Here is a 14,596-nt window from a genome sequence, read left to right as displayed (position 1 = left end):
ATGAGAATATCAGTTCTATATGACTTTACAGTTTTCACAGTCACTAAAACTGTTAATATATTGCTTAGGTGTCGGGCTGGCACGCTCAAAATTTTTTTTAAATCGATCATCCTATCGATTGTTCTATTGAATAATGAGTGCTCCTCCATTTTTTTTTTAATATGAATCTACCAAGAATTAACGTTAGCTGATCTTTTATATAATCTAATAAGGTTGAAAGGTAGATCAAGTGAGTGGATAATACGACTCATTCCTCACTTTATTCTACACTTATAGTATGAATTTTTAGACACCCAATTGGACTGTGCTAGTCACTTAAGCAATTGCTATTGGCATTAGTGTGCTAGCGATTAATATTTAAAGTCAACAAACACTAATCGCTATTTAGTTCACACATATTTAAAGGTATTTGTTAAGGTATTAACTTCTTGTTTGTCATCTTCTTCTTCAACTAGGCACATGTCATGTTTGACTGCAGCCAACTAGTTAAAATTGACTTAAAACTGAGCCACCATAGATTGTTTGTTTTGAAAGGTTATATTCTTAGATAAGACAGCACCAGTGCTTTTAGGGAAATACCCTCCTTTGTTTTGTAGAGGTCCGTGTGCTAAATATTGTTTTTATTGAAAGCTCGCTAACAACTAAATCTGGATGGTTTTAAGCACATAAATAGAATTGGCCACTAGGTGGTGCAAGCAATGGAGCCTTATGTCAAGAAGAGCTATGCACACACACTTGTACACACACACAAAACAATGTGGACGTAGGTACATGCAGAAAAGAGTTTTGGGGTGGATAGTTATACAGTCGACTTACCCAACTTGGTCGACATTTTCCCCCCAGCCATACTTACGTGTGCCTAATGGCCACTGGAAGTATTCATTGCTGCTTGGTTACCTAGGCCCTCTGACACGCTGCCTCCTCCCCATCGCCAGTATTCCTTATTTATGTGGGCCTGCCTCATGTTTGATGAGCCTTGACCATATGGTCGTGCACTTGGACCTCATCATTTGGGAATATTTCCAAATACAGCTTTCCACAAATCAACTGAACTCGCACAGCCTCCATTATGTCATAGCATCATCCTCCATGACTTCTTAATATTCCGCATGTACCTCATCTGCGGAGGCACATGACGTCTTGGCCGTCTCTTTTCAGATCCGCTCTTCAGAGACGCTCAGTAAGTCCATCTCCCTGCCCCGCAGCGCCTACTGGCAGCATATCACGCGGCAGAACAGCGTGGGAGATCTCTTCAGTTACCAAGGTGAGCACATCAACTTTGTCACTGTGATGCGCTTGTTATTTCTTTTTCTTGTTGTCATGGTCCATTTTTACGCTTGGTGGATGAGATGGTGGCATGGTGGCACTTGTGGGCATTAAAAAAAAAACAAAAAAACATCATTACTATTTTGATAGAGAAAGGACACAAAGCAAATAACAAAGAAAGACATGAACAGCAGAATAAATGCTGGTTACATTATATTTAACATTGAGGCTCTGTAGACAAATTCTTTCAGTATCATGGATGAGAATTCACCTCTTTTAAAATAGTAATAATAATAACAAATTATAAAAAACTTATCAAATATGTTTTTTTTTATGGAGGGTAACTTACACCCTTTACTAATGCTTACCCAATATAAGCCAATTGAGCACTGAAGTGAATACTGTGACTGTTAGATGGCAGTGTTTCCACACTTGCAACACATATGACCTACATACAATTCAAAGTAAGGAATGGAAGTCGATCTTTCATAAGGCAGCACTCATAGTTACATAGAGATCACACACAATATTCTGTCGGCCTTGAAAGATGAGTGAAAATGCTAAATACACTTCCCAGAGCTTTCCTTTTCCGATAACGCTTTGCACTAAGAGTTAAAGAGGTAGTCAAAATTATATTCATACTTAAATGCAAATTATACGCTCAATTATATGCATCGAATCTTGTGTAAACATGATATTCTGAATGATATTGTCTTAGTTAAATTTAAAAAAACAAAAAATCACCTGTTTTTACACATCAGTGGAGGTGGCCATTTTGTCCAGTGTTCTATCCTTGCTAGATGTTAGGATGGCTCCTATCCAAGTAGACAGATGGCGAACAGCAAACGAGTGTAACTCTTCTATAATTGTGTCAGTAGTACAGATATTACTCATTTATATTGTAAAACTGTAAAGAACAGAAAATACACCAAACATAACTCTGTTAAGTCCCATATGCAAACAATTATATATCTTACTAAAATGTACACAAATTGCCTAGATTAAATCAACTATATAACTGAATTACAAACGATATACATTTCAATACAAAACGTTAATTAGACGCAAACAAGTATGATTATCAATGCAAAACATTTGCGTTTGCTAAGATTTACGAAAGGGAAATACCGAGCCCAAACAAAAATGCTAATGAGCTAAACACATACAAGGCAACACTAAATAACAATCTGAAGATAAAAACTAACATTAGCTAGCATGTTGTCCACTGTCACATGTTGGACCAACAAACGACTCATTTTGGGCATCAATTACAACATTCCCACGAAGAAAACACAAATCACAGACCAGGCCAGATCTCCCAAAGTGAAGGAACAATGCGTGCGCACCAACAGCAACACCTTCCCCATCACAAAGTGCACTATCATCACTGGCCAGAGGCGGCGCCAAAAAACAAAGACTAAGTCAAACAAGTCACAAATCTGATACCTATTTTCTGGGTGTGGCCTTGCAATATTTCCAACTTGAGCCCTGACACACGATTATGTCATTTTCAGTCTCCAACACAAAATGGCTGCCTCCTCTTAAGGATAAAAACAAGTGGATGTTTCTACTTGATTTTTATTCCTCTAATGCAATATTGATCAAAAATCCCATATTTAGATTTGTTGAATATTCTCGCAAAGAAAATCTTTGGACTTCTGTTTTAAACCACAGCAACATCATAGCCTAGTACAATTAGCATAAGCTAGCAGTAAATGTTAGCAAAATAACCTTTAGAATTGCTTTTTTTAAGCTTGTGGAAAAACATTTCCCTGCAAATTACATAAATGCACATTGGGTTAATACTCTACCTTCTGCTGTTTTAGAGAGGATGCTGTAATTGTTCTGCCTCACAACACATCAGAATATATATATATATATATATATATATATATATATATATATATATATATATATATATATATATATATATATATATATATATATATATATATATTTGGAGTAAATCAAAGGGATTTTTTCGCCCACTTAGGTGTAATTGGATTTCCGCAGCACACCTGATGATCACTCATGACACACTAATGTGCTACTGTGGTTGCGAATCACTCAGGGTTTTGTAATAGAGTTTTGTGTGAGAGTACATTGGTGGTTTAGTAACAAGTGTTCATCGTTGCTCATTGTTGGCAATGGCCCCCTGTCTTTTTGGCCAAGAACATCTGTGAGGTAGTGCACCAATGCACACAAGATGAATATCCAATCAACACAGCCAATGCTAAGTCATCCTCTGATTGCTTTTAAACAGGTCCAGAGGAATGATTAAGGCAGCACACATACTTGTTTATTTCTCAGCCTGAGTGAACCTGCTCGAGGCAATATTTGACTTGATGACTCCATCACATATACCGTTTTTCTCCGAGTACAAGTCGACCTCGCTTGTAAGTCGACCCCCCCCCTTTTTTTTTCTTTATTTTACCCCAATTTGGATGAATTTTACAAAAAGGTTCACCCCTGACTTTAGCGTTTACACTAACGTTGGATCATGGTGTGTGTTATTAAAAAGACGAAATTACAGTACTTTTAGACGCATTTCCGTGTGTGTGTGTGAAAATGATAATCACGAATATTTTGGTCAATCACGGTTAGTCATCATGATTGGTCAAACGTCTATTTATTGCCCTTTTTTAAACAAGGAGTATATAAAAAAAGCCTTCGAGGCTTGATACTTAACAAGTAATAACAAAACTAAAATCAATAAATAAATAATAGTTATGGCAAAAACACACAGCTAACTAACTTGCTGAGTGCAAACCAATGGAAAAAAAATAGGCCTACTTGGAAGCAAGCACATTATTTCCTTTTAATCAATTAGCAGTCAAAATGTAATTTTCGGTCATTTCAAAATGGAAATGATCAGTTTTCAAAATGGGTCTCAATTGACAGCCAGCACTGTATATAGTAGGAATCGGGTGAGAAACTCAACGCCTTTTTACACTGGTAAATAATGTTTTAGGGCTATAAAAGCAGAACGTTTGTCATGCAAACATGTAGGGAAACATTGCCCCCTGGTGGTTGAGTGACAGAGCATTTGATTTGACATGTAGTGTAGGTGGCTTTTTAAATGTTGAATTTGAAATATTGAAAATGGCCATTTGTTTCATGTAAATGTTTTGTCTATGAAAAATACTAGTCATATTAGTAACTAGTATCAGTGACTATTCAAATTAAGTAACCTTACTGGTATAGATCTGAGAGAAAAAAACAAGACAAAACATCCCTTTAAAGCAAGCGAGCAAGAATTTTTTTTTTTTTTTTCATATTACGGAACGTTTTTTTTTTTTTTTTTTTGCATTCTCTTTGCTTGTGCTCAGCATTGTAATGGAGCACTTAGTTTGATCACACGGGACTGATAGCAGGAGATTTCACAGCAAAGAAGTAGGTCTCAAAGGGCCAAGCATGATAAGACTTATCTGCCACAGGCGACATGGATCAGAGCAATAGCACAATATCCGAGGCTTTCTTTTCTTCCCTTTTTTTGATATTAAAAAAAAAAAAAGCTTAAAGATGCCAGAAAATACATAATCATAACTAAAAAATAATGATCCACTTGTGATGATATTTGGATTTATCTTCAATATTTTTGCATCTTCTACATTGAAATTATATTTTGGACATATATGTATTCAATTTATCATGAAAGTGCCCTTATAAATGAGAATTAACAATTAGAAATCAACAATTATAAAAGGAAAGATAGACTACCAAAGTGCTTAGTTTTTTTTTCTAATATATCTTGCAAACACTTAAAAATGTAAACACACACACACACACACACACATATATATATATATATATATACACATATATATATATATATATATATATATATATATATATATATATATATATATATATATATATGTATATATATATATACATACATATATATACATATATGTATATATATGTATATATGTGTATATATATATATATATGTATATATATATGTATATATACACATATATATATATATATATATATATATATATATATGTATATATATATATATATATGTATATATATATATATATATATGTATATATATATATGTATATATATATATATATATATATATATATATATATATATATATATATATATATATATATATATATATATATGTATATATATATATATATATGTATATATATATATATATATATATATATATATATATATATATATATATATATATATATATATATATATATATATATATGTATATATATGTATATATATATATATGTATATTCAGTATTTCAAATTGCATTATGTATTTGAGCCATAAAGCCACTGGCTTTCTTTTGAGACCTGGCATACAGTTATCAACAATATTTACACTGTTTTCAATAAAAAAATGTCTTTATATTTGTTTTAAATTCCTTGATAATGAGTATTTAATTATTTTTTGAAATGTGATTAAATATTTGGTGAAAAGACCCTCTTCAACCGCTTCATATTTTAAAGATATAAATTTTCAGCTTAAACAATGAGGACTATCACCTAATACAATATAGTGTATTTCAAACAAAATAATCTAATTACAGGAGCAGGCGTTTATGCAAATCTAGTACAAGTCTGCCAAATGCCACCCAACAATTTATTATCAACAAATCTCGATTTAGCCAACGCTTTAGAGAGTGATAACATTCCTATTTGGAACACTGTCAAATACTGAAGGCCTCACGTTTGTTCAAATGCTGTCTGAAAGGAAAATGAAAAAGGAAGTGTACAAGCGACACCCTGTAGATAAATGTCAATATATGTTGCACTGTACGTGCTTTGCAATGGACAGCAACAACAGCCTTTAATAGAGAAATAGATATTATAGATCACTACTTCCTGTTTGTTCCGTAGATTATTAACTCGCTCGATTCAATATATTGTTATGACGGGCACCAAGCAGTGAAATCACAGTTGCATACATAAGTTTACGTACCGCAAGGTTGCATTAGCTTTATTTGTTATTGTTTCGTGGCTGCGGCTCGGTGGAAGAGTGGTTAGGAGTTCGGAGTCCCTAGTTTAATTCTTGCTCACAATAAATAAATGATCTCATGAACAAATATAAACACAAAACATAAAACAAGGATAAGCAGATACAGAAAATGGATGGATTTAAACACAAAAACAAACAAAAAAAGCATATTAAAATAATCATATAAGAAATGGAAAAACATGATAATACAAACAAGAAAAGCATAATAAAAGTCCCATATAACAAACACATGCAAAAAAATGAAAATACAAACAAAAAGACAGAATCTCATCAAAAAATAAAAACAATGAACAAATAAAGGTGAAATTAATAAACAACAAAGCATAATAAACTAATAAATGTAAAATACAAAAACATGATGAAATAAGTGTTTTACCTTGTACTTTTTTATGCAATATACCATATTTTCCAGACTATAAACCGCATCGGTATATAAGCCGCAGCAGCAAAATTTGAGAGAGAGAAAAAAAAAAATGCCACACTGGACTAAAAGCCGCAGGTCATAACATCAGATGTTGATACAGAAAGATGGTATATAGATTTTTTTTTTTTTTAATTGCCTGCCTACTGCCACATCCTATCTTTCACAAACTGAACATGCCTGTATGTTTAGCATCAACATATTTATTGAAAATAGATGGATATTTTCAACATAACACCGAAAGAAAACTGCAGTTAAATAGCTGTTCAAACTCAATATCTTGACTTTGATAGCATCTTCTTCTGTCTCTTTATTTCATTGATTGATTATTTCAGTGAACATATGTCGGCGCATAACTAATATATACAATCATAAATATATAAATACAAACAAGCAAGAGGCCGGAAATCAGTTGGCTGTTAGCAGACAGTGCTTGTTGGAGCTAACAGCAGCTCATGTTCGCTGAGGTTGTTACGGCGTTGTTTTCAATAAAAGAAGCGAGCAGACTGAACCAACGCCCGAGCCCATCCTTGTTCACACGTAGGAATATTACTAACACGGAGACAACTAACTGATGCTTCTCTCTTGTATTAACTAAGCTCACAAGCCAAATGCCCGCAGTAACACTCGGCAACAAAAAATGAGCGTGGCAAAATTTTGCTCATTCGGTCAGAATGCAGCATAAGCCCCGAAAGCATCATCCTGATTCAAATGATCAGAATAATTTCCTTCAGAGTTCCCAGATGAGCTCATCAGTTGTGTGTTGAAGAGAAATTTGGAAAATATGCAGCACACAGACCGTGGGGGACTGGATTTTTAAGCTTTCAGACCTTTAACTCTTTCAGTGCCATGGACGGGAATTCTCGTCTTTTAAAATAGTAACAAAAATAAATAAAATTCTCATCAACTTTTTTTATTTTAATGGAATAGCTGACATCCTGGACTAGTGCTTATCTAATATTAAGCCAATTGAACACCGCAGTAATAACTGTGACCATTGGATGGCAGTGTTTTCATGAATACAACACATATATTATATACCTGTAATTCTAAGTAAGGAACGGAAATCAATCTTTCAGATGATGGCACGTTTACATAGGCATGGCACACAATATTCTGTCGGCCTAGAGGTTGCCTTGTCCGATAACGCTTGGCATTGAGAAAGTTTAGGGTTAAAAAAAAATGTCTGAGTTTGAAATTTTACACTCATGCATGTGTGCCAAAAATAAGAATATTCAGAGCTTTATTTGAATCCTGGATTGTGTCTGTGTCCTGCTATGATTATCAACCCCCAAACAAGGGCCTGAAAATGTTTTTACTTTGTGTATGGATATCTAAAGTATTGACTTTTTAAGAATGAAACTCTGCATCCACCCGCACCTCTTGTTAAATCTGGGTGAGACTAATACATGAAAAAAAATGAATGCTTGAAAAATGTTTGACAAATGAATCTGCTATGAAACCAGTATTACGTTTGAACATTTAAGCACAGAATTGCAAAAACAGGGTCAGCCCAGAAACAAGCGGTGTCGTCTTTCTCTTGCAGCAAGCAGCGTGTCGATGACGTTCATCCCTCGTGCTCAGACCTTTCCAAATTTTCTTTCCCACGAGCCCGAACTGGAAGCGGAAGAAGGAAAGCGGCGCCAGAAAGAGGCACCGTCTCCCTCTAGTGGCCGAGCGGCTCCTTGCAGCCTGAGACCGCCTCAATGACAATGGACTGACTGACTGCATGACTGAGGAGACTTGCAGCCGAGCGTCACTGTAGACATTATGTACAACTGTATTATATGACGTCACTTCCTTGGTTTTGTATGCTGTTGACCGCAGACGTAGCGTGTTAAACTAAAGCCAACCAGTTTGGGTTAAATAAATGTCTTTGTTTTTTGTTAGAGCCAGCATATGAGGAAAGTGTGACGTAACGGTGAAATGTCCAGTAGAACACCTTACATATTAGCATACAAAGATACATTAATGCCTAATCTTGACACTACTAGCTAGGCATTTGTTGAATATTGTGATTGTAATTTGCACTGGAGCTTACTCTGAGGCCACAGCTGAAATTGATTGGAAAACACACAATGTAGTATTACATATATCTATATATCTATATAGATATATATATGAGAAATTGAAGAATATTAGTAAAATTAGTAATGCATAATAAACATGTCCAAGCCAGTTTACATGAATGGTTATTGATTTTGTGCCCGCCCCTTCCTTTTTCTGTCCTTATGTAAGAAGTGCCTTCAGACCCACTAAGACCTCTTGTAACCTTCTTATTGTGACTTGTTCTAGTGTACATGAGAGTTAGTACTGTCTCGCCTGTAACATACCTGCTTGGCACATAACTTATGTGTAAAAATCCACAAATCATCTTACCAATATTTTCAAAATCCTTTGATGGCCATTTATTTGAGTATGTTATTTAGTTTGTGTCGAATCAAAGCCTGTAGGACTGGATAGAAATTTACAAGCACTTAATTGTTCCACAGTTTCATATGTCACTTTATTTTGCGTGTGCGTGTTTTATTTAAGAAAATCTCTAGACATGTTTGTGGTCAGATTGCATCAATGGCACTTTCATTATGTTGCAATTTTCACTCACTGTAAATATGTTTTTGATGACACAGATAATAAACTTGAATGTTCTCATGTAACTGTAATATGACTCATATTTTTTTCTGTTTGTTTCATCCAGTCAGATCATGCAATCTGGACTACACAACACTTCAAAAGCCAAAAGGTTTCACTGAATATGTGGCGCATACGTTTAATAATGATATTGTTGATCATGATGAAATGGGAAAAAATAACTACAAAGATGGTGCCGTGGTTCCGTGTGGTCCACGTCTCAGTAGACTTGCCCACAAAGCTCGTTGGCCCACCACCGCCGCCAACTCTAGGAGGATACACATAATCGGATTGAATGTGTGGAAGGGGGAAACGCCCAAGTTAGCAAAGAAATTTGAAACGTGACAAAATACAGTAGTATGGCTTACATGTGGTTGAGTCGGGTGCAGCTTATCTCTGCTTTCTTCCCGTCTGCTCTTCTTCCTATGGTGTTCGTTATACTCTGATCAGCACGTCTAGAAATGCTTCCATTCATGGTTTTTTTCTATTTTGTGTCATTCGTTTAACACAAGACATTCCAAGATTATTTTTAAAGAGATCAAGTAACAAGAAGCAGGCGGGCAATTTGGAGTGTCCAATATGCCCAACACGCATGTGTTTGGAATTTGGGAGCACGGGGAGAACTTGCAAACCCCACACAGTAGTCGGAGCTGGAATTGAACCCATGGCCTCGCATGTGAGGCAGACATGCTAACCAGTGTTTCACTGTACCGCCCCGGTTACATGTAACTCACAATGAATATCAGCCAATTGTTTATTAAACAAATATTCCTTAAGTTTTATTTATAATACTATTAAAAAAAGATAACATAAATTAGTCCCAAAAATGAGGATATTTTAAAAATAGTTTTGCAAAAAAACGCTCCCTTATGAGTTTGGAAAATACAGGTATTTGTCAGCAGTGCTTTGCTAGTTTGTAGTGCTTAGTTTTCTTCTTATGTTAAAAAAAAAAAAACACATTCATTCATTTACCCTCTTACCTGCGCCTTAGCAAGATGATGAGGAGGACAGTCAGTAAAATCAGTGCAGCAGTTGCAGTCAACAAGTAAACATACAGCATGAACACGGACAGGTTGAAGCCACCTAAGAATGACATGACAGTCAACAGTTTTCCCAAATGTGAACAAATATGGGTACGGGCCACTTTGAGGGGACCACTTGGTGACAATGCACAATGAACGACAGAAAAAAATGGCACAAAAACAAAAAAATTAAACAGGTCGTCAAACGTCTCGGCGGAAAAATATTGTCGCTAGTGACGAGCTAGCAACATGCTAAAAATAATCCAAAAAATAAATTTTATCTTGTGGACTTGTAAATGATTCCTGGATCACTAGTAAATAAAATAAAAAGGTACAAATTAAACATCCTAAAAAGGTGCCGCTCTCTCTGCACTCATCACCAACACACCAGCACCAGTTTTTTTCTAATTATTATTATTCTTTACACGATATGTTTCAATTATTATGTACTAATTTAATTCTTATATATCATTTTTTATGTTTTTCATAAATTAATAATATTGATTTAAAGTCTTTAGGAGCATTTTTGGGGGCTTGGAAAGGATTAGGCTATTTACATGTAGAAAGCGGCTCTACTGATGAAAGAATCATGTAATCATTTTGTAAGTAGTCATTTGCAGATAGGTATGGAAATGTATGTTCCATCTTGAGTTTGAATTTGAATTTGGAACACACTTTTTCCATCAAATATCTAACACTGAATTTTGTGTAAGAAGCCACATTATAATTAATCTGAGAGAATATGATTTTGCTTCTGTGCTATTGTTTTTGTTAGCAACTATTAACAAAAACATTCAGATGTTTCAGCACTGGTTCAATTGTGCAAAAATAACTTGAATCGTAATATTTTTGTGACCCGAATTGGGCTTCAACCCTTCTGCAGTATTTTGTACAATCTTTTGATCTTCCCTTTGGCTTTCGCGTCAAAGGGAAAGCATTGAAAGGCAATACCAGGGAGCTGAAATTTCACCCAGATGGTGACAACATGTCAAAATTCCAAATGATACAATCACGTTACTATCACACTAGCAGGAGTGTGCATTCAGTTGGCTATAATACTGTGAGAATGATGTGGAAGGACCCCAAAATGATCAAAATACTGCACAAGGGTTAAACCGGCTATGGTAAGACGTGGCTTGCTTTGTAATTGGCCACGGTGAGAAATTGATTTAAGCTTCATGAAATTTGCCTGGCAACAAAAATACAGGCAATTACAAGAGGAGCTCGGCGGGGTGATTTTTTTACCAGATGGTGACACTGTGACCATGACGGTGTTGGTCTGCAGTCCGGCGTCCGTGTTGAAACTGCAACGGTACAAGCCGCCATCTTCCTGCACGACCGGAGTCAGTTGGAGATTGACATCCAGGCTCTGCTCGCAGCTGACCTGACCCCGCTCGCTGTAGTCTTCTATCAGCACGCCGCCCTCCACTCGTTTGCATATGCCGATAATGACCCACGGTTGCCCCAACGCCATGTGCTCCACTATAGCCTGATGCACGACCGTGCCGTTGTGCTCGTGCTTGCACTCTACGGTTAAGTTGCTGCTGGCTTCCGCAGTCATGTGCGCATCTGCCTCCATCACCTCGGCGTTGTCTTCTTTATCTTCTTCCGGAGGCTCATCTGCAATCACACGAAGGAAGCAACTTATGAAAGGAAACTCAAATTCAGCTGGATGGCAAATCAAGAATATATTCAACAGTTACCTAAATCCTCCACCCGAATGTTTCTGATCCAGGGGCCTTGGGGGAACGTCTGAACAGAGCAGTGATAGACCCCGATGTCCTGGTGGGTGACGTTCTTCATGGATATGCTTCCGTCCATAGGCGTGGTCCTCAAGAACTCGATCCTCTCCCGGTAATGATAAGTGGTGGCTACGCCGTATTCGGGGTGGAACACGGCGATAGAATTGGTGTCCGGGTCTTTGGTCCATGACACCATTGTCAGATTTCCATCCCAGGGGCACAAGCAGTCGAGGATCATCCCCTCCTGTAGATGGATCGTGACCGTCTCGATCTCTGGGGCAGTGTCTGCACATGCTCCTTTGTGTTTTCACAAAACAAAAACTTTAGTCGGAGAGAAAACTAGTGCTGTAAAAAAATTGAGAACTCAATTAATTAGGATCTGTAATTAATAATTAATCTCACCTTCAAATTTATCTATAAGAAACCTCTTTTTTTTATACAGGACAGAAAAGCCAAACACTGTGAGGAAACCAGCCAATGCTTCAAAATAAACTGCACTTATGGTACAAGTAACGTATGAAACGAACGACCATGGCATGCTTTTATTTTGACGTTCCTCCGGAAACAACAACGCTCGACTAACTTGATAATCTTTGGCTCCCAGAGTGAGCAGGCTCCGATGTGAAAAACATGGTGTTGTTCTGAAATTACGTTCACACAATGTCGTGCTGAAATGAAGTTCAAACTTTCAATTCAGGGAGCTAAACAACCAAATCAAACAGTGACTTGACATTCCTCTTTTCCAATTATGTTCTTTTTTTTCCACTGACTTTTTTTTTTTTTTTTTTTTAGTGAGATGTCATACAGGCAACCAACAATAGCTAGGCCTGGGAAAGGAAACACTCAAAGAGCAATTTGGACCGTTTCCACGGAAAAGACAACATTGGGAGCCGCAAACACTTTTCGACATCTGAAATAAGGATATTAGCATATATATATATATATATATATATATATATATATATATATATATATATATATATTCTTACGATAACGGGACGAACTGGAGGGCAGATGCAAAGGAAGTCAGTTTGGTTGGTAGGAGCCAGAGGAGTTGCTGACAGCAGCTCGTTACCTAAATTTGTGGCAGCATTATTTTCAATAAAAGAAGCAAGCAGACTGAACCGACGTCTGAGTCCATCTTTGTTCACATGCAGGGGCATAAAGATTAGATTTATTTGTTGTTAAGAATTAGTTTGAAATGTATACTTATGTATTGTTTTGAAATTGCGCTTTTAATCCGAAAGGCCTCGCGATATTTCCGTTTCCTGTTTTAATTCCGGCGTGGACTGCATTGACTGCAATTCAAATGCGTCGCTTGTTACACTGTCTGAACTAAGCAGTATATATTTTCGCAAGCCACGCAGAGCTGTAGCATAAGGTTGAAAGAGCTGGATGCAAATCCGAAGCAGCCGGTTGCCGACACCAGAGCTAGATGGTCGATCAGCTGACCGTGGGCAACGCACTGAGCACTCTGGCTGTAACTAAATATTACCTTTAAAAGGCGGAGCCCCTCCCCTCAATTCCTTGCTACCGGGTGGGTGCCAAAGGAAAACTTTTGTTAGACTTTGACCTGAGCTCAAAAATGACTGGGCCATATCTCCTCTTTATTAAAAAAAAAACATACAAGGAGCAGGTTTTTTTTTTTTTTTTTTTACTTTGTAGTACAACAGTGCAGCTGCTGTTTGCAGCCAAGTACTGCACACCAATTTACCGAAATTATTTATTAAGACATAGCGCTTCTCACACAGTAATCAACAACTCAAACATCAAGCCCATCCATACTTTAAACACAATTACATTATACAAACACAAACACAGCCACAATCAAAAATAGGAGTGATAAGTGGCTACTTAACTTGTCAACTGTTTTTATTCTGACAAATAACTTTTCCTAAAATCAAAATGTTCAGAAAATGTAATGAAAACCACCCTAATTAAACTAAATTTCAAAAATCCATTCAGCCAAAACATTTTAGTGGTTTGATGTTAAAAACCAGCCAAAACAGCCTATTTTGCTCCATACCTTGAAGAAAAGGGAGTAAGACAAGTGCCATGAAGTACCAGCGCTCCTTTTGTACGACTTCCATCTTGGCCCAGCGGAGGAGAATGAAAGCTGCATTGATGAGACGAGTGGAACGGCACCCGAGCTGCAACTTCCTGCTCGCTCTCGGACCACAGACACACAGCACATACTTCATGTTAGCTTGCCGCTAGCTCATTGTACTTGGACACAAACACAAACAAGTACTTTATCAGTCGGGGCAGAAAGGAGCGGTGAGCTTATGTCACAATGAAGCATGCGAGATGCCAAACAAGGCATTGTAATACAGTAACAGCAAAGGCATCAAAAGATAAAGGAGCAAAATTAATACATACCAAGATGGATCAGTGAGTCTATCTTGCTTCCAAGATGTTTGAGTTTTAGAACAAATATGTATACATAATCTTGTTGTTGTTGTCCAAACCACAAGGCAGAGGCTAAAAATACATTTTGACA

The 14,596-nt window shown here is 36.5% G+C and overlaps 2 protein-coding genes across 2 annotated transcripts in view; one reads left to right on the top strand and one right to left on the bottom strand.

Moving 5' to 3' along the window:
• The window catches only part of dok6 (docking protein 6), a 67,824-nt gene extending 58,460 nt beyond the window's left edge, over positions 1 to 9,364 (top strand). The window contains exons 7-8 of the mRNA XM_088401517.1: positions 1,159 to 1,264; positions 8,248 to 9,364. Coding sequence (XP_088257643.1) covers positions 1,159 to 1,264; positions 8,248 to 8,411 — 270 coding nt within the window. The 3' untranslated portion in view covers positions 8,412 to 9,364. The remainder of the gene's footprint in view (positions 1 to 1,158; positions 1,265 to 8,247) is intronic.
• cd226 (CD226 molecule) lies at positions 6,787 to 14,283 on the bottom strand. The gene is made up of 6 exons (XM_088401516.1): positions 14,123 to 14,283; positions 12,058 to 12,393; positions 11,600 to 11,974; positions 10,313 to 10,415; positions 9,701 to 9,755; positions 6,787 to 9,600 (listed from the first exon to the last, which is right to left on the bottom strand). Exons 1-6 carry the CDS (start codon positions 14,184 to 14,186, stop codon positions 9,553 to 9,555), a joined length of 981 nt encoding a protein of 326 aa, XP_088257642.1. The 5' UTR covers positions 14,187 to 14,283; the 3' UTR covers positions 6,787 to 9,552.
• Between the last annotated feature and the right edge of the window lie 313 nt (positions 14,284 to 14,596).

The sequence above is a fragment of the Hippichthys cyanospilos genome, chromosome 19, assembly GCF_059441005.1.
Source record: "Hippichthys cyanospilos isolate Australia breed blue-spotted pipefish chromosome 19, RoL_Hcya_1.0, whole genome shotgun sequence".
NCBI classification, from domain to species: Eukaryota; Metazoa; Chordata; class Actinopteri; order Syngnathiformes; family Syngnathidae; genus Hippichthys; species Hippichthys cyanospilos.
This window is presented reverse-complemented; position numbering and strand designations above follow the sequence as displayed.

Bases quoted from the DNA above. Each gene is read 5' to 3' on its own strand.
- cd226 (XM_088401516.1), bottom strand. From the start codon at position 14,186: ATGGAAGTCGTACAAAAGGAGCGCTGGTACTTCATGGCACTTGTCTTA. The intron at 11,975-12,057 runs GTAACTGTTGAA...GTGTGATTGCAG, and splicing joins CATTCGGGTGGAGGATTTAG to ATGAGCCTCCGGAAGAAGAT. The intron at 9,756-10,312 runs GTAAGAGGGTAA...CGAACACCATAG, and splicing joins ATCATCTTGCTAAGGCGCAG to GAAGAAGAGCAGACGGGAAG.